Below are 18528 nucleotides of genomic sequence, written 5' to 3'. Positions count from 1 at the left end.
AAAAAAAAATTAATAAATTTCAGTATATAAATTTTTATATTTTACAAAAAAGTAATTTTTAAAAATGCTTTTTAAAAATAATAATTAATAAATAAATGAATTCAAAAGTATTGCGCGAAATTGCTACCAACCTTTTATTACTAACTTCATCCAAGTAAACATAACCTAAAAAAAATTTGACATTTAAATTTGTTTACCTCTTCGGCTGCTGTCACTTTGTTTATATTAATTGTTTTTTTTTTACAAGAACAATAAAACAACAACAATATTCACTTGGAATGATTAAATTGAATTGTAATAAATCCAACGACGTGTTCAGAATGACAACAAAAAAGATATTTATTTGATAAATGATGAAAAATTACTTACCTTTTCTAAATTCGAAAGATGATTTTAAGAAGAACGTACATTAAGATAAATATCATCTCTCTAATTATTATTATTTCATTTTTACTTATTTCTGTACATTTTATTTCAACTTTCATGTGTTCCTCAAAGGAACAAAATACATCAAAATACAATAAATCAAAATATCGTCTAATTGTTCTTGTTTTAAGTGGTGTTGATCATTTAGAGCAACGTGATACAATTCGAAAAACTTGGCTCTCTGAAAAATACAACGATGTTAGATATTTATTTGCCGTGGGAACATTAAATATTCATCAAAGTCAAAGAATTACTCTTCAATCGGAGAAACAAAAATTTAATGATCTTCTTCTATTGCCAAATCTTCAGGATACTTATGGAACAATAACAAAAAAAATTCTTCAATCTTTCTTTCATATTCACAAAGAATATGATTTTGATTTTATTCTCAAATGTGATGATGACAGTTTTGTTATTATTCATAGAATATTAAGAGAATTAGATCGTTGGGAAAGTGAGGGTAGAAAAAAATTTTTATATTGGGGATTTTTTAATGGAAAAGCACAAGTTAAAAGAAATGGTCCTTGGAAGGAGACTGAATGGATTTTATGTGATAATTATTTACCATATGCACTTGGTGGAGGATATATTTTATCATACAAACTTGTTGAATTTATTGCCAAAAATGCGGAAAATTTAAAGTATGTATAATTTAATTTTTTTTTTATGTAAAGGAAAATTAAAAAATTTTTTTTTTTTTTTAGATTATACAATTCTGAAGATGTTTCTGTTGGATTGTGGCTTGCACCAGTTGCAAATATCGAAAGGCGACATGATGTTCGCTTTGACACTGAATACCGTTCCAGAGGATGCTCAAATCAATATTTAATTACACATAAGCAAACAATTGACAATATGAGAAGTCTCCATGAATTATATCAATCAAATGGTATTTTATGTTCAAAAGAAATACAAAGACGTATGAGTTATCAATATAATTGGACTGTGCCTCCTAGTCAATGTTGTAATCGACAGTCAGGTATTCCTTAAGAGTGCTTATTTTAATATTTATCGTTAAAAATAGTCCAGAAAAAAATAACAACGAATTTTTATTTATAAAATTTTAACTTCTGATTTTTAGGTTTTTAATTTTTTTGTAGATAAAATATGTAAATTTTTGTGATACATAGCAAAGATTATTTAAAAATTAAGAAAAGAATGTAGTTTTATATACTTGCATTGATAAATAAATAACTTCAATTACTTAATAAAAATAATTAAAAAAAAAATTTAAACCAAGAAATTAAAAAAATATTTTAGGAATTGTTTTAAATAAAATTCCAAAGACGTTTTAGCTAAGGTATATTCATATTACAGATACATTTATACATGTATATATACACACATACATATATATATGTATAGCATCTTCGACTTGTTTTTAGTTAAGATCTCGCCAACTTATTTCGTCTTAAAAACGGAAAAAATTTTTCATTAACTAACATTTTTACCAGATTCACACTTCACGTCTCACGAAAAGCGCGTCAATACTGGTTTTCTAGATATGTTAATTTTTTACTTTATCAAATTAGTGTAAATTTCTTTCATAATTTTTGGTAAAGTTTCATCCCAAGTTCTTTTATTTTATTAATAAAAAAGAATCTTTCTTTAAATTGATTCATCCGAACAATTTTGTCAAACTTTGGAGTATTTTTTTTTCTTTTTTTTTTGTATCTAAATTTCACTGAACATTCAAATTTGACGATTAACCAGGCTTGTCACGCTTAAAACACTCGACAAAAAGTAATTATTCCGTTCAAACGTACAAACATTACCACAGACATCTACTCAAGAGTGTACAATTCAATCGCTAAACTATTATCTTTGAATATAAATATATCGTCGTATGCATTTGTCAATTTCTAGTAAACGCTAACATTATTAGTAATCTTGATGACAAGAGAAGAATGAAACTTACAAATCAGGGAATTTCAAATGCAACTCCTGTTTTGTTCATAAAGATTACAATTAAGTGATCTACAATTATAATAATAATAATAATAATAATTAAAACGGCTTTTGTTTCTAAATCGAGCCATTGAAAAAAAAAAATTATCGACTCGAATTTATAATATAACCGTCAAAAAGCTCAAGATTCATTTAAATACGCGATGTACCCTGACCATCGTAATACTGTATTGTAAAAAAAGAAATTAGTTTATGAAAAATCTTAATGTCAATTACGAAGAAGCACAGTACTGGTCACAAATATTAAGCCATCTATTTTTAAAAATTTCTTAAAAAACTTATTTTGCTTCTAACTATTTAATTCTATAATTATTCAGAAAAGACAGAAAATGTTAAAAAAAAGTTCATAATTCTAAAGAATTTAAAAAAGGAAGATAATTAAAATTACTATTTTAAAAAAAAGTTTAAAAAAATAGTAGCTTGCTACATGTTGTCAGTACTGTATTATGCCGACAATTTTTACTTCTTTAAATTTTAATGAAGTAACGTAGAAATATTTCTAGCATAATAACAGTATATTAATGACAGTATTGATAAATGACAGCAAACTTCTAATTATTATTTAAATGGGAGGGGGGCGACTACTCAGCCCTGTGCTTTTTTTTATCCTTTTCTATCGAAACTCATCAAATAGTTAAAAAAAAAAGAGAAAAGTTGTCACTGAAAAATTGTTTACGAAATTCATCCAAAAAAAGAAATCGTGAATAGTAATTTTTTATTCAAAACAATGAAATGTATTTTTTTTGTTCACTATTAATATCCATTCGATGAAATGGATACAAAATTTTTTTATCTTTCTTTTTCATAGGGCACAGCCGAGATGATGGGTCGCTCGGGATCGATCATCCTACGTCAACTTATTTAATTTTCTTTTATTAATATTTATATTTATAAATTTATGTATAGCAATACTAGATCTCGTTTTCAAATTAAAAATTTTAGCGCGAAATAAAAAAAATATATATATAATGTATTGTCCGGTAGAGTCAAAGGTATTTTTTTAAAAAACCTCCAGTACCAGAGAAAAAAAATTAAAAAACTAACTACAATAATATACTTTTTTTTTAGTTTACCCTCGAAGCTCCATTGAACATTTGGGGTATTTTTCAAATATATATATATAGACTTTTTTTTTCTTTTCGAGAGATCATCAATTCGTTCAAAACGTTTGTTCCTCAGTTTTTTCTGCATCCGTCGATAGTGTTTCACGTAAAGCTTCCATACATGATTTTGGAATTAATGTGCCGACAATTTTGAGACCTTCATCTGCCAAAAAAAATGTTAATTTAAAAAAATTTCTTCTAACAAAAAAAAAAAGGAAATTAAATTTTTGTATTTACTTACCGGTACGTAATCGTACAACTTGCATTTTTGAATTGTGTCCAGAACGTGCGGCAAGAACACTCTCGACACGACTCCAAACACTGAGAACTGAGCCAGCAAGAACGTTATAAGAACGTCGACGTAAACCAACTTCACAATCTTGGCCAAGTGTTACATTTTTACAATTTCCACGCCAATATGCATGCGAACATGTATTCACTGATGCCTCATATTGTTGCGTCCAATGTGATTCAGCTTCTTCAGATGAAACTTTTTTGTACTTCTTTTCTAATTCGCCCAACGATTCCTGACGTAATTGAAGTCCCGTATTTGGCCTGGAAATTTTGTTTTTTAATACACATTTTTTTTTCGATTGAAAAAAGAATAAAAAAAATTGCTGCTGAAAAAATCCATTACCTATAAACCATAAACAATTGATCTTTTTTGCCCTCGGCTTTCTTTTTACCGCTGTCAACGGCAACGGCGAGTATTGCCGTTTGTTTGCTGTTTCGTACTTGATGACTCAAATAGAAACCCTCCTTGGCACCGGTAAGTTCCGACCATCGATCCGTAGCCTCAGACCAACTCATTCCACGTTCAACATGCACCACATGTAATTCTGTTGGTGCAATACCCGTGGCGTGCTTTCTCTGAAATCTAAACAATCTCACTCGACGAACATTTTCACCCGACGTTCCAAGATCAAGTATTCCCATATCGAATTTCCCCGTTTTCTTCGCTGTCGTTATAATTGCATTTAATGTATCCGTAAAATATTGAAACAATCGATTTTGCAAATCAACCGGCATACCAAGTATTCGATTTAAAAATTTAGATATATTTGTAAAATCCTTATCAAGCGATAATACACCGGGCATATTGTCACTGTTACAAATTAATCCAACGCCAACTAATGCGTCGGCAACGTCTTTGAAAAAATCACCACGATAATCTTGCGGTGGAGGAACCAATGGTTGTTCATATCTGAAAACATTTTTTTAAAAAAAATTTTCTTTCTAAATTAATAAAAAAAAAAACTATTTTGCCAAAAACTTACCCCATAATTGTTTTCATCGTTGCCTCAAGTGCCGAACGTCCATATTTATTATCAATATTAAATTGTGATAAATCACGTGTCTCAGTTGCTCGTCGATCACCATGCGTCAATGCACCAAGACTCTCAAGACGTTTAGCAACAGTCGATGCAAAACGTCTCTCACCAGCTAAATCCGATATTAAAAAGATATATTCAGGTGCATTCACTTGATTCGAACGATGTGTTCGTCCAAATTGTTGTATTGCACGATCAGCACTCCAAGGTAATTCTAAAGTAATATGAACACGTCGCATTTGATTACGTGCACGTCGATCACTTTGCAATGAAATACCACTACTTGCCGCTTCCGATATAATAGCAACTGTCTTTTCACCATCCATAAATCGTTGTTTTTCAGTTAAATTCAAAGTTTCAAGTGGTACATCAGCCTCTGATCTCGATTCATATTGTATCGCTCCATCTTCCGTTTGAACGACCCTCCCTTTTCTACCCGTCATTTCGGCAACATTCTCCGGTCCACCAAGTTCATCGATCAATTGATCAAGTGTATTTGGCGGTAGACGTTCACCCAATGTTTCAATTTGTGCCAACAATTCCTCTTTCATGCTACAAGCACGTTCAATTGAACTACGAGGCGGTGCTTGATTACGTACTGCCGCTGAATTAACACCATAACTTCCCTTTCCCATCGCTGTATCACCATTTCGTTTATTTTTATTACTATTCGACGTTTTACTCGTCAACATTGATTGAATTTTATCCTGTGTACTCAAACGTTTCTTCACTGGTTTCTTTTGTTTTTTTCCTATCTTCTTTTTTCTCCTATCCCATGGATCTAGAGGAAAAAATAACAAAATGAATATACAATCAAAATAATTTAACAATAATTCCGTTTTCTTTCTCACCTACGTCCGAGTCACTATCACTGTCAAATGGATTATAATCCGAGCTTGGATTACTTATCTCTTCGTCTGATTTATTTTCCTCTTCACTTTCACTGCCGCTTAATTTAAATTCCGAACCCGAACTATGTCCACCATTTCGTTCCTCCTCGGATATTTCATCCTCCGATGACCAAGCTCGAACTTTTTTCGATGCTCTCTGCGCTGCCTGACGTGTTGGCTTTCTTTTTCCACCACCTGATCCACTTGCATTTTCCACTGTATTCTCAACTTCTGCTACTGTTTGCGCTTGTGGCAAATCACCAATAATACGATGAATTCGATTACGATCGGGTGCGGGAAAATGTTTCTCCACTAATGACTGCAAAACTCCCCTATTAAATGGAAAATAAGAATTTAAATTCTAATTTTTTCAATACTAAAAATTTTAAAAAGTAAAAATTACTTTGCAGTTGAAACAAAATCGCTCAATTCTCCATCGTCACGTTCTAATTGTTCCAAAGTACGCGCTTCACCCGTTGATTGAAGACCAATAACAACACATTTTCCACATTTAACAGCTTCACGTGCCACTGATACTGCATGCTTTACTTTTGCCGCAATACACAAATATTTAAAAAATCGTTGATGCGACGACCAAAATTGTCCCCACATTGTTTTTTTCATACGATTTTCCGCGTCAATTAATTCGGCAGCTTCTTGAAATTTTTGCATAGCTTCCACCCACTGAAAAATGAAATTTATAGATTCCTTTTCTTTATAACAAAAATAAAATCAACTCACCAATCTAACAGAATGATCGTAAATTTTCATAAAATCGTCCGACAGTGGTACTTCTTCAATTTTAAATCCAACACCATGAAAACTAAGCTGACGAGCAATATACATTCCTCTTAATTTCATGTCCATTGCAACAATTTCCATAGCTCCAACACCTCTTTTTTCCACAGCTGTTATAAAATCGGTAAACTCAGGAAAAGGCGTTCCCTCACCCCACATACCAAGACGTACCATGTATGCCATATTTCGTGGTTCTGACGCACCCGTTGCACTCGCATAAACAACTCTTGCTTTCGGTAATTTATTTTGGATTTCTAATACCGTTAAACCTTAAAAGAAAATTAAAATTAAAATTGAAATTCTAAAAGTAAATATTAAATTAAATATTTATTTTTCTTACCAGTCTTAGTCGGTTTTGAACTTCCCGTGGGACATAAATTTTTTGCTCTATGACATTCGTCAAATATAATTAAACCATCAAAATCTTCGCCACACCATTGAAGAAGTTGTTTCAATCGACTTTTATATTTTCCACCGCTTTGCGATGATTCACCAATTAATGCTGAATATGTACTGAAAATTACACCCTTTTTCACATTTCCATTAACAGCTGAATTTATCCTTGCGTATTTAAATTTATTCAATGGATGAACGTCTATTTTACCCGCGCCAATGTCTTTTAAATCGCGTTCAGCATCATATTTGAGATCATTTGACACTGATACCCAAATGGCACGTTTTCTGCCTTTTAAATAATTTTCAAAAATAATACCAGCAATTGTACGACCTTTACCAACACCAGCACCATCACCAATAAGAAAACCTGCACGCGTTCCATCGGGAAGAAGTTGTTCATGTTGTTGTGAAGCATAAGTTATTGATTCAAGTTGCAAAGCAGATAAAGCTCCTGATTTTATCGATTCATCGGGTATTGAAACTTTATACCAAACATCCGTTGGTTCAACACTTGACAATGATGCAGTCTCGACAACTGGATCCGGATGTTTTCTTCCCAATTTAACTGTAAGAGAAAATTAATTAAATAGAATAAATTAAATAATTAAATAAATTAAAATAAATTAAAATTTAATGTACGTTTTGTTGGCATATAATCAGCATAAGTCTCTGCAACTCCCATTTCTTCATCCTCAACATCTTCTTCTTCTTGCATTCCCTGTTGCATATTCATTTTATTCGGATCTAAAGGATTCATCCACATTTGTTGAAGATTTTTACCTAAAAATTAAAAAATTTTAATTTATATTTAAATATTTTTTTTTTTTTGAAACAAACCTGTGAGACCAGCAGCCCAATTAGGATTCATAACTCCTTGATTCAAGAGTTGCATAAATGGATTTGCTCCCATATTCATGCCCGACATTCCCATAACTCCGAGAAGATTATTTAAATCCATACCCATAGCTGCAAAAAAAAAATTTGTTTGTAAATAAAAAACTGATCTATTTTTTTTTAATTTTATAAATACTTACACTGTTGTAAAAAAGCAGCAGGATTAAATCCTGACATATTTGGAAGTCCAGATGGAAATCCACCATAAGGTCCACCACCTTGGGGTAGTTGTCCTAATTGATTTAATTGATTTTGTCCCATAAAATTAGGAGTTCCAGTTTGAGGTCCTGGTAAACGAACCATTTCATATCCTGGCGCTGCATTTTTTGTCACAAGTCCACCAGGAATTTTACCTCCAAATTTCTGATTTAAAGCTACAATTAAAAATTCAAGTTTGAGAAAATAGAAAAAAAAATTATTCAATTTCATTTAAATAATAATAAAAAAAAAAAAATAATAATTAATCAATTTTACCACTAATAGCGCCAGAATCTTTCGTCTCTTCAGTATTTAGTGGTATATCTAGTGGTTTCTCATCCTTTATGTTTGCATTTCCTATAACTGTCGCAAGATCTTTACCTCCACCTAAAAATCAATAAGTGAATTGAATTGCATCATTTATTTCATTTTAAATAAATTATAGACTTTCGATTAAAATATAAGAGTAAATAATAAATTACCGGGAACTTCAATCTTGTCTGGATCTTCGTCCTCATCAAAATCGCTACCACTACTTTCATCGCTCACCGATTCTTTAAATCGTGTTGTTGCCTATTGAAAAAAAAAAATAATTGCAAAATCAAATTTTCATTAAATTAAGAATACGATTAAAATTTTTTTTATTCATATTATTTTAATTTATATGGTATTACATCATTTTCAGTAATAATATATTTTCAAGGCTGATTCATTGCTTCTTTTTTTTTCTATAAAAAAGTGTCTTTTTATTTTCTAAATTTATAAATACATCGAAGACAATAAATAAAACAATATAATTAATTAAATTCATTTAGGGACAAAAAAAAATTTTTGTTTTTTCCTACAATTAATCAGTCGGTCATCTCCATTCTTATTATCATTTTCACGCATGTGAAATAGGTTATGTTCATATCAACGAAAAAAATTGCACGTGAAAAAAATATTTAAAAAAAAAAAAAATGTTTTCTTTATTCTTTTTTAAAAAAATATTTTTTTAAAATAAAAAAATTTTTTTTTTAAATTATACTTTTATATGCAAATTATTTTTGCACAATATAAAAATAAATAAAACTAAAAAAAAATAGTTAACAAATTTTTTTTTTCTACAGTTACTTTTAAATTATAATCCGTTGAGGTTGGGAAAAATAACATTCCACTTTTACGATAAAAAACCGTCTTGGCAAAAAAAAAAGCAGACACAAAAAGAAATGGGAGGGATGAAGAAACACAGCGTGCTTTGAAACAAAAAAAAGGATTTTTTTAAGTGTCGAAAATTTGCAAAAGCAACGCTAATTTAATGAATGAATAAATTAAATGCAATACAACAAATATAATCATCCTTTTTTCCTTATATAAAGCAATTGTCTCATTAGAAAAACGTTTTGTCATAGCAAAAAAAAAAAAAAAAAAACGCGCGTACAAAAGCCCCCGGTGAAGTGCAAAAAAATTATCAAGGATTTACTCACCATTGTTTGCCTGGTTTTTCTTTGAACTGATTTTCACACCTCGTACCCAAATATTTAAAAATCAATTAACGTTGGAATTACCCGGTTGCCGAGGAACTCGTAGATTGTTTCGTCGCCGTCGAAAGAACGCGATCTTTAGACGCGAATGACAAGGGAAAACTTACGACCTTCCTCTTCAGCGTTCCTGCCTTGAATGGCGTTCCTCTATTGTATGCCGACTCAGGGGCTAGTACGAATTCTTAATTTTCAACTTAATTAATTATTAAGCGTTTAGATCTGCTCATTTTTGGCATATATACTGCTTCTTAAACGCGTTTGTCGTCTAGGCTGCCGCCATCTTATCTCGCCCGGCCCACGGTGCACCACGATGCAAATACAAAAACATTGCACTTGAATTTACCCATGAAAATTTTGCGACGTTGCCAGATTCTGCAATTTGCCACCCACGCTCACAATTAACCAACCCGCGAACAAATTCAAAATCTAAATTAATTTTTAAAACACCATTTTTTATATTATGAAGAATATTTCAATATTTAGAAAAAGATTAATTTTTAAATATTATGTTACAATATAATTAAACTTCAGATGATGCTTTTTTGATATTTAATACTGATATTTCTAACATATTCCACGAGAAATGTAAATAATTGATGCTGTAGAGAGAAAAAAAATATGTAAAAAAATTCTTTTGTTCGCTACACCTTTTCAGAGATGAATAATAACGATCAGAAATAGAAATCATTAATAAATTTAATTTTCTAACAGAAATAGATAATTATTCATCAATAAATATATACGTAATTTTGTTTAATAAATAGAACTTTTTTTTGTATATAAAAAATTATTTCATTCCTGTGAGAAACGGGTGTTACTGCAAATAGATTTGGCAACGTCGCCGACATACAGCGCTGATCGTTACTATAGTTTAAAGTATACGCGGTAAAAAGAAAAGAACGCGAAATTGGACTCCCAATAGAACGCGAATTTAGAGGAAATTTTTGCATAATTACAATTCTCATAAGTAGAGGACAATTTTAGAAATATTCTACACCTAAATTAATATCTAATTTAGACAAATTTTAACATAGAAGCATTAATTTAGACTTAAAAATCAAAGGGGCGGCGATGCGATCGATCCAATTTATACGACTGCAGCGCTCTCTGGTGATGGAATCGAGAAACACTGTAGTTGTTTGCATTTTTTTTGAATTTTTCTCTAATCAAAATTCTTTTTCCTTTTTACTTTCTAAAATGTAGAGTAAATAATTTTTTATATCTTATTTAAAATAAATCTTTTTATTTAATGACTTTAACTGAGAACGAGAGAATTAAATATTAATTTTAGATAATTAAATTTAAAAATCCTTTTTTTATGACTCATGTGAATTAGCCTTGAAAGAATTTCAATATAGAAAAAGGACGCATCTCGCATGTTTCTGTATATCGTTTATATTGTTCGCGTTTAAAACTAACATAACTGTTTTTTAAGTTACAAAAAAAAACATTGAATTATATATTATAAATATTTAACAATGCTAGCTAAATATAATTAATAAAAAATATGGAAAAGGTGATAGCGAGATTGTTTTTTAATTAAAGGAGTAAGGTTACATTTTAGTAAACAAACTCAGCAAGTGCTTTATTCTTAACCTTAGTCAAAATGACGACAGCTTTGTATTTGGAGCATTATTTAGACAGTGAGTATCCCCATAAATCAATACTAAAGGGATAACCAACCCTCATGAATCATTTGTGCATGTTTGCTGCCAGTATTGCTCATTTTAATCATTGTTAAAATATATGTTTTTTTTTTAAAGGAATATTAGCATGCAAATAAAATGGCGGGTTTCTGAATTAAAATATGTTAACCTACATTTGAAAATGAATTTAAAAGAAAAAAAAAAACACTTTTAAATTGTAGATAAAAGTCAATGAACTTATCAACTTAGTAAATAAATATAATGATGAAATTAATAAAATTTTAACAGCTAATCATTTAACGAATCAGCTGTTTTGACATTTTATTTTATTTATAAATAAACAAATTTAAAGATTATTATAATATAATAATTGTGGATAATTAAAAAAATAAAATTTATTTTGGAATTTCTCTTAATTAAAAGAAATTATCTTCAGTTCGAAAATGTTAATTTTTTTTATTTATTAAAAGGTTTGGAACATTTACCAATTGAATTGCAACGAAATTTTACCTTAATGAGAGATTTAGACGCGAGGGCACAAACTCTTATGAAAGATATTGATAAATTAGCTGATGATTATTTAAAAAATGTCAAAGAAGAAGCAAATGACAAGAATAATGATCAATTGCAACAAATTCAAAATATGTTTACACAAGCAAAAGCCTACGCTGACGATAAGGTGCAACTTGCAATTCAAACATATGAATTAGTCGATAAACATATTCGAAGATTAGATTCGGATTTAGCGAGATTTGAGGCTGAAATTCAGGATAAAGCTTTAAGCAGTAGTCGAGCACAGGAAGAAAGTGGCGCAAGTAAAAAGGGTAGAAAGAAACTTAAAGAAAAGGAAAAACGTAAAAAGGGCACTGCAAATGCAAGCAGTGAAGATGAAACCAAAAATGCGAGAAAGAAACAAAAGAAAGGTATTAAAAATTTTTTAATTGATAAAATTTGGTTTTTTCTTTGTTTTCAAATAAAAAAATCTATTTTATTTTTCAGCTACTTCGACTGGAGCTGTTGGTAGTGGAGCACAAGCTGATGCATCTCTTGGTCATCCTGCGGATGTTTTAGATATGCCTGTTGATCCAAATGAACCAACTTACTGTTTATGTCATCAAGTATCTTATGGCGAAATGATTGGTTGTGATAATCCAGACGTGAGTTGTTTTTTCTAAATTTACATGTAATTTATAATTTACGTAAAAATTGTTGAATTTTCATTTTTTGTTTTCAGTGTCCCATTGAATGGTTCCATTTCACATGTGTTGGACTTACAACGAAACCCAAAGGAAAATGGTATTGTCCAAAATGTACGCAAGATCGTAAAAAAAAATAAATCCATATAGATTATTTAATTAGGTAAATTTGTAAAAAGGCAATTAACAAATTTTTTGTATTAAAATTTTTTAATATGTATATTAAATTTTTTTATTTTTAAATATTTTCATTTTTAGAATAAGTTTTCGTTTAAATGTTTATATTATAGGAAAATAAAAGCTTTTATTTAAAAAAAAAGATATTTCTCTTTTTCCAAACTAGATTTCTAAAAAATAATATTTCATAGATGTGTTATAATTTATTTTTTTAATTAGTCAACAATCGTGGATTATTAAAGACGTTCCACATTCTATCTACAGAGAGTAAAAAATCTGTACAATTCATTTTTTTTTTTTTTTTTTTTTTTGCAGTCTTGCATCATTCCCACTAGTTTTTTTTTCTATATATATATATAAATTTCTTTCTTCTCGTGTACATTTAAAAAAAATTCATACATCTAGGTCATGAAGAATGAACTTTTAACTCGAAAGAACAAGTATAGAATCCATAGCCCGATAATTAAAAATTTATTTCACTTTGGTTGAAAATAGGGAAGAGCTTTTGTTTTCGTTCATTTTTTTTTTTGTTTTCTTAATGGAAAGCATAAAGAAGCATTAAAAATGTGCAAAATCCAATAACAAGACCAAGAATCACAGAATCCCTTCGTTTACGTAAATGTATCCTTTGTATTAAACTGCTCACTGCTGGGAAACGATTAGAAATATCATTGAATCTTGTTTGAAATCGTTTAAATGTATGACGTTGGGACATTAAATTATCCCGTGTTTCAATTGCAATACTGATCTGATCGTTTATCATTCGATCGGAACTGTAAATAAAAAAATAATTCTTTTGTTAAACAATAATAATTGTAAAATTTTATATAATAAATTTTAACTTACTTGTGCAAATGTTGACTTTCTTTAAGATACATATCTCTGCGATTCAATCCACCAGATTTGTAATTGCTAGAAAAAAAAAAAAATAATCAAATTTATTCATTGTGGAACACAAAAAAATAAAATATATGTAAATAAATTCTTACTCAATTTCTTTGTGTATATCACCCAAAAGATCTTCGCGATCTTTTCTTGCCACAAAATTATTTCGTATTTTATTGAATTCCAATTTATAATCTTTTAAAATATCCCTGTGTCTTTGCATTGTATGTAACATTGCGGCTCCATTTGGTTGAATTTCACTCATTCTGTCATTTAATGACTTCAACTAAAATTTTAACGTAAATTTAGTTTTCATTTTCAAATAACTTTAATAATAAGAAGTGAATTGATAAAAAAAAATATAATTAACTATTAATTAACCTACCTTGGACAAAAGATTTTCAATCTCTGTTGACATATTTTCAAAAACATGTTCTTCATCCAATAATGGAACTGTATCACTACTTGCATGACTTGACGCTGTATTTACTCCTAATTTACTAAAAGCTACCAATTTTGCATCAATTTCATTTTCCACATGTCGTGCTTGTTTACGAAGATCTGAAAAATTGTTGACGTGGTTAAAAAAAATTGAGGTTAGTAATATTTTTATTTAATATTATTTTAATATCTTTTTTTAAATTCCAATTTCAAAAATTTTATATTTTTATTAAATAGACATCATTGTGCAAATAATTGCCTTTTTTTAAAAGAAATAATTTTGATATATAATATTTATAAAATTCTTATATTTTCCCCTTTTTTAAGAATTATAAACGAATTTAGTAAATTTATTGGAGATTAAAAGCAACAGGTATATTATTTTATTTTGAAAGTGATGAAATACAGTACGCAGTAGCCCCCCTTGTTTTTCTGTCAAAATCGACAGTTCATTCACTTTTATTGAAATGATTTAAATTCACGTTTTATGCTAATGAAACTTTCGTTTCTATTAATAGAAGACTTGTAAATACTATAATTGTCAATAATTGTCACTTTTTAACGAAAATTATATGTAGAAATTAAAATAAATACCTTCCCAGCCGACAGTTCCTAGTGCGGTCGCCATTTGTAAAAAAAATTTGTGGACAAAGATATTAAACCTCGTTTTCATAAACGTCACTTTTCAATGCCTTCGTGTGATTTCACCTTTATACACCATTTTTCGGACGTCCATTAAAAATCGAGGTGTGAATGCTCCCTAACATGTATTGTTTTGATTAACATAACCTCATTTATTGTTAACAGTATACTCACAATTTTATTATTTTTTTTTAAACTATGTTATTAAATATTTAAAATGTTTTATGTCAATGCTCCATCAGGGCATATACCTCTTCATACTTTAGAAGAATGTATTTTAACAAGACTGGAATATTTGGAACTACTTTATCAAAAAAAGCCGCACGAGCTAAAAGGAAATTTTGAATATTTATTAGAATTTTCAAATTATGATTTCGTTGGTCATTTTACTTTAAGGTATAATGTAAATTATTTAATAAATTAAATTATAAATTATTGTAAATTGTTAATTAATAAAAAAAAAAAATTAATTTCAGATTATTAGCGGCTGCTTCGAGTGAATTTTGCCACTACTGGCTAACAAGAGAAACATTATTATTTAAACATAGATTAAATCAAATTTCTCCCAGGCAATTTAGTCGATTATTTAAAAGTATAACACGTCAAGTGAAAAAACGTGAAAAAGTAAATTCAATGATAGATTCAACATTAATTGAAGTTTCTACGCATTATTTACAAAATGATATTAAACATTTTGTTTATCAAAAATTTTTAACTGAATGTGAAGAACATCCTCTAAAAGGTTTGTTTGAATTTTTATTTTATTTTTTTCTTTAGTTGAATTTCTTTAATCTAAAATAATTAATTTCAACAGTAAATTTTGAGCTAATTCCAAATATGATTGAGAAAAAGGAAGTGGAATTAAAAAAAGGTTCGGCAATTATTTATTGTTCACAATGGAAGGAAATTCTTATTGAATTATTTCAAACTTTCTTAGAATTAGAAACGTTTGATACGGAATTTTTTAAAGAATTAGTAACAAATGATCCGCATTTAACTTATTTAAATGAAAGACTAAAATTTAAATCATCACCAATTAGAAATGATATTTTATGTGGACATTTAACAGCTGCAAATTTACATGTGGAATCATTAAAATTTCCACCATGTATGAAACATTTGCATGATGAATTAATTCGTAATCATCGATTAAGTCATTATGCACGTTTTTATTATAGTCTTTTTTTAAAAGAATGTGGTATGAAAATTGATGAGGCTCTAAAATATTGGAAAAATGAATATTCAAAACCACATTTAAATGTTTCTATTTGTTCTCATCAATGGCAAAAAGATTCGCGAAAATATACTTACAGTATTAAACACATGTATGGTTTAGAGGGATCACGAAAACAATATCAATCGCCTACTTGTAATTCTATTTGTGTAAGTATTTTAGATTCTTAAGAATATGTTTTATTTTAATGTATTGATGAAAAATTTTAATTAAAAATCATAAAAAGATAATAATTTTTAATTGAAAAGAAATAATTAATTTTTAAAAAATTTCACAGATGTCGAATGTTAATGCAAATTACGAAGGAGGATGTCCTTTCAAAGAGTTTGATAAAAGGAAATTAAAGCAAGTTTTAAGTTCTATATTACCAAAAAATGAATTAGATCAATTTTTAAAAATTACATTTGGCCTGCAACCAAGAAGTGCATGTCAAGCTTTTTTGAAATTAACATGCAATGAAGTAAAAAATAATGTGACTGTAATCAGTCCCGCTGATTTTTATTTCGCCAAAAATAGTTTATGCTAATTTCTTTTTTTTTGTAAATATTTTTTTGCTTTTTTTTTAATTTTGTAATATAGTTGAAATTTATCGATTAATTTTGAGATATTAGTATATTTTTACCAAGATAGATTCTATTTAAAATTAAATTTTTATTTTACCATCGAATATGATTTTTTTTTCTAACTGTAAATACATAGTTTGACTGATTAGTGAATCAATTATAATTTTTCTGATTAATTATAATTACATATTATTTTATTATTATACACGAGTCAACTGTATTTTACCAAAATATATTGTATATTATTTACAATTATATAAATAAATAATTAAATTGTACTAATTGAATAATCTAGAAATTTTTGTTTTTATCTATTTTTATATTAAATGTACTACCTATTGGTGTGCAAATTTTTCTAGTCCTTGTTTAATAACTGAATGTGAAACACCATCTTTAACTAATATTGAGAGAACTCCTAATTTTGTTAAATCAACAATATTTCGATGCTCATCATCAAAGAATAACATATCCTTAAAGTCAACACCGGATGCTTTTTTAATTCTGCAATAAAATTGCAAAGTTTAAAATGAAAAATGAATTACTTTTTTTCTGGAGATTGAAACTACTTTTCAAGCTAAAAAAAAAAAACTTACTTCGAAAAATGTGCATCTTTTGATCCAGGATATATTTCTTTATATGTAATATATTTATCCCATTTGAATAAATTCAATAACTGATTAGCGCCTTTAATTTCTGAGGTCCGCGATGCAACACCAATTTCATAACCCTCTTGTACTAAATTTTTTAAAATTTCCGCAGAGTCATTGTAATATCGTATTTTTTTACCGTGAGCATCTACAACGTCGTTTCCTTTTCTGAAAAATAATTTCTCTTAAATTTTATTCCCCCTATTTTATTTTTAGTGCAAATGTTTTGTAAGAAAAAAACTATATTACAATGTACATGTAAATAAATTTTTTTTAACAAACCCGTATCTAAATGGAGGTGTAACGTGAGTGTCAACCCAAAAAGGCCAAAGAGTATAATCTGTAATTTAACATTGATTATGTAAAATCTGCGAAATCATTGAAATTCCTCATTTTTTTAAAAAAAATAAAACTTCAGAAACATGATTTTTTAATTAAAATAATTATTATTCATAAAAATTATTCTACTTTTTATTAATTATAATTTTTAAATTTATATGTAAAAACAAATTTTTCCATTAAGAATAATAATTGAAACAAAAATAAATTTTCAAAGTGAGGTTATGTTGAAAAACAATATATTTTTTTTTTTTTTGTTATTTTTAACAAGTTTTCCAATTCAAAGACAAAAAAGAGTAATATAATATGTATAAATGAACGACAAGATAATTAAAATCATAAATTTTAAACAATAAAAATTTATATTACTAATTTTTAATATTTTTGAGATTTCGGAGTAATATTTGTAATTTTAATCAATACCTAAATCGAAAACAATTATTTTTGGTTTCCTGACACTCGATGTCATTTTGTCTTCTTCTTTTGCTCAATTAATTTTTTGTTATTTTTCAAAAAAACTTGTTTTTTTTCACGAACTGTCAAAAAGTCACCTGTCACTTTCAATGGCATGCGCAAAACCTAACCTTAAAAGTGTTTAAAAAAACGTGGTGGTAAAATACAAACGTTATATAACAATCCTCTTGATGAAATTACAAATAAAAAAAGGTATGAACTCAAAATATTATAATTAACATTTATTAATGTTTATTAAAATGATTTAAATTTCGAATATATTAAAATTTTTTAAATATTAACAAACGGGGATTTAAAAAAATATTTTGATAATTAGTTTCAAATAGATTGTTATAAAGTTTTAATTAATTAAAATTAGAATATGAAAAATTAATTGATAAAAACAATTTTACGCTAGGTACGTATATCTATTTATTTGTGTTATGTATATTATGTACAAAGTAATCTCTAAACTTACTTTGGGCGCAATGGATGAACTTTTGTATATATACATTTATATTATTTCAGATACACCAAAAATTCTTCACAATTGCGAAAGGTATCCATGTAAAGAGTACTCGATCGAATTGTCACTCTTCAAATTTTTTTTTTCCTTTATTTTATTTTAATTTTAATTTTTTTTTTTTTTTTTTTTTTTTATCGCATCGCTTTTAGTATATTTATCAGTATACGTAGCTATTTCATTAAACCTTTCCCGCTAACTTGATCTTTTTTGTATTTAAAATTTTTTTTTTAAAAAATTCTCTGAATATTATTA

The 18528-nt window shown here is 28.0% G+C and overlaps 6 protein-coding genes across 6 annotated transcripts; 3 read left to right on the top strand and 3 right to left on the bottom strand.

The window, feature by feature from the left end:
• Nucleotides 1-175: 175 nt before the first annotated feature.
• On the top strand, nucleotides 176-3610 carry LOC127282005 (beta-1,3-galactosyltransferase 6). Its single transcript, XM_051306061.1, has 2 exons — nucleotides 176-1067; nucleotides 1131-3610. Exons 1-2 carry the CDS (start codon nucleotides 388-390, stop codon nucleotides 1414-1416), a joined length of 966 nt encoding a protein of 321 aa, XP_051162018.1. The 5' UTR covers nucleotides 176-387; the 3' UTR covers nucleotides 1417-3610.
• Nucleotides 1712-9854, bottom strand: LOC127282002 (protein strawberry notch). The gene is made up of 14 exons (XM_051306054.1): nucleotides 9471-9854; nucleotides 8487-8577; nucleotides 8281-8391; nucleotides 7947-8180; nucleotides 7750-7878; nucleotides 7552-7692; nucleotides 6857-7477; nucleotides 6460-6785; nucleotides 6122-6402; nucleotides 5680-6050; nucleotides 4775-5609; nucleotides 4135-4701; nucleotides 3739-4052; nucleotides 1712-3660 (listed from the first exon to the last, which is right to left on the bottom strand). Exons 1-14 carry the CDS (start codon nucleotides 9471-9473, stop codon nucleotides 3554-3556), a joined length of 4131 nt encoding a protein of 1376 aa, XP_051162011.1. The 5' UTR covers nucleotides 9474-9854; the 3' UTR covers nucleotides 1712-3553.
• A 1023-nt stretch (nucleotides 9855-10877) lies between these two features.
• LOC127281819 (inhibitor of growth protein 4) lies at nucleotides 10878-12596 on the top strand. Its single transcript, XM_051305746.1, has 4 exons — nucleotides 10878-11170; nucleotides 11644-12096; nucleotides 12173-12330; nucleotides 12408-12596. Exons 1-4 carry the CDS (start codon nucleotides 11134-11136, stop codon nucleotides 12507-12509), a joined length of 750 nt encoding a protein of 249 aa, XP_051161703.1. The 5' UTR covers nucleotides 10878-11133; the 3' UTR covers nucleotides 12510-12596.
• A 133-nt stretch (nucleotides 12597-12729) lies between these two features.
• LOC127281820 (Golgi SNAP receptor complex member 1) lies at nucleotides 12730-14610 on the bottom strand. Its single transcript, XM_051305747.1, has 5 exons — nucleotides 14467-14610; nucleotides 13817-13992; nucleotides 13536-13717; nucleotides 13393-13458; nucleotides 12730-13319 (listed from the first exon to the last, which is right to left on the bottom strand). Exons 1-5 carry the CDS (start codon nucleotides 14543-14545, stop codon nucleotides 13082-13084), a joined length of 741 nt encoding a protein of 246 aa, XP_051161704.1. The 5' UTR covers nucleotides 14546-14610; the 3' UTR covers nucleotides 12730-13081.
• A 3-nt stretch (nucleotides 14611-14613) lies between these two features.
• LOC127281818 (uncharacterized) lies at nucleotides 14614-16435 on the top strand. The gene is made up of 4 exons (XM_051305745.1): nucleotides 14614-14910; nucleotides 14991-15256; nucleotides 15329-15897; nucleotides 16026-16435. Exons 1-4 carry the CDS (start codon nucleotides 14732-14734, stop codon nucleotides 16272-16274), a joined length of 1263 nt encoding a protein of 420 aa, XP_051161702.1. The 5' UTR covers nucleotides 14614-14731; the 3' UTR covers nucleotides 16275-16435.
• A 92-nt stretch (nucleotides 16436-16527) lies between these two features.
• On the bottom strand, nucleotides 16528-18475 carry LOC127281821 (magnesium-dependent phosphatase 1-like). Its single transcript, XM_051305748.1, has 5 exons — nucleotides 18229-18475; nucleotides 17721-17881; nucleotides 17241-17298; nucleotides 16905-17126; nucleotides 16528-16812 (listed from the first exon to the last, which is right to left on the bottom strand). The coding sequence occupies exons 2-5, from the start codon at nucleotides 17764-17766 to the stop codon at nucleotides 16647-16649; spliced, it is 492 nt and encodes a 163-aa protein (XP_051161705.1). The 5' UTR covers nucleotides 17767-17881; nucleotides 18229-18475; the 3' UTR covers nucleotides 16528-16646.
• Nucleotides 18476-18528: the final 53 nt, after the last annotated feature.

Source organism: Leptopilina boulardi, unplaced genomic scaffold (genome assembly GCF_019393585.1).
Source record: "Leptopilina boulardi isolate dan_hultmark-lab unplaced genomic scaffold, ZJU_Lbou_2.1 LbouV2_278, whole genome shotgun sequence".
NCBI lineage: Eukaryota > Metazoa > Arthropoda > Insecta > Hymenoptera > Figitidae > Leptopilina > Leptopilina boulardi.
Note: the sequence above shows the minus strand (reverse complement) of the source record. Positions and strands in the feature narration are given on the sequence as shown.

Excerpts from the sequence above, each read along its gene's own strand:
- LOC127282005 (XM_051306061.1), top strand. The coding sequence starts at position 388 with ATGATTTTAAGAAGAACGTACATTAAGATAAATATCATCTCTCTAATT. Across the intron at positions 1,068-1,130 it reads AAAAATGCGGAAAATTTAAA|ATTATACAATTCTGAAGATG; the intron begins GTATGTATAATT and ends TTTTTTTTTTAG.
- LOC127282002 (XM_051306054.1), bottom strand. Across the intron at positions 6,403-6,459 it reads ACGATCATTCTGTTAGATTG|TGGGTGGAAGCTATGCAAAA; the intron begins GTGAGTTGATTT and ends TTCATTTTTCAG. Across the intron at positions 4,702-4,774 it reads ACGATGAAAACAATTATGGG|ATATGAACAACCATTGGTTC; the intron begins GTAAGTTTTTGG and ends AAATGTTTTCAG.
- LOC127281819 (XM_051305746.1), top strand. The coding sequence starts at position 11,134 with ATGACGACAGCTTTGTATTTGGAGCATTATTTAGACA. Across the intron at positions 11,171-11,643 it reads TTTGGAGCATTATTTAGACA|GTTTGGAACATTTACCAATT; the intron begins GTGAGTATCCCC and ends ATTTATTAAAAG. Across the intron at positions 12,097-12,172 it reads GAGAAAGAAACAAAAGAAAG|CTACTTCGACTGGAGCTGTT; the intron begins GTATTAAAAATT and ends TTTATTTTTCAG.
- LOC127281820 (XM_051305747.1), bottom strand. The coding sequence starts at position 14,545 with ATGAAAACGAGGTTTAATATCTTTGTCCACAAATTTTTTTTACAAATG. Across the intron at positions 13,718-13,816 it reads TTGAAAATCTTTTGTCCAAG|TTGAAGTCATTAAATGACAG; the intron begins GTAGGTTAATTA and ends TTAAAATTTTAG. Across the intron at positions 13,320-13,392 it reads GAAAGTCAACATTTGCACAA|TTCCGATCGAATGATAAACG; the intron begins GTAAGTTAAAAT and ends TTTTATTTACAG.
- LOC127281818 (XM_051305745.1), top strand. The coding sequence starts at position 14,732 with ATGTTTTATGTCAATGCTCCATCAGGGCATATACCTCTTCATACTTTA. Across the intron at positions 14,911-14,990 it reads GTTGGTCATTTTACTTTAAG|ATTATTAGCGGCTGCTTCGA; the intron begins GTATAATGTAAA and ends AATTAATTTCAG. Across the intron at positions 15,898-16,025 it reads CTACTTGTAATTCTATTTGT|ATGTCGAATGTTAATGCAAA; the intron begins GTAAGTATTTTA and ends AAAATTTCACAG.
- LOC127281821 (XM_051305748.1), bottom strand. The coding sequence starts at position 17,766 with ATGACATCGAGTGTCAGGAAACCAAAAATAATTGTTTTCGATTTAG. Across the intron at positions 17,299-17,720 it reads AATAATTGTTTTCGATTTAG|ATTATACTCTTTGGCCTTTT; the intron begins GTATTGATTAAA and ends GTTAAATTACAG. Across the intron at positions 16,813-16,904 it reads AAAGATGCACATTTTTCGAA|AATTAAAAAAGCATCCGGTG; the intron begins GTAAGTTTTTTT and ends ATTTTATTGCAG.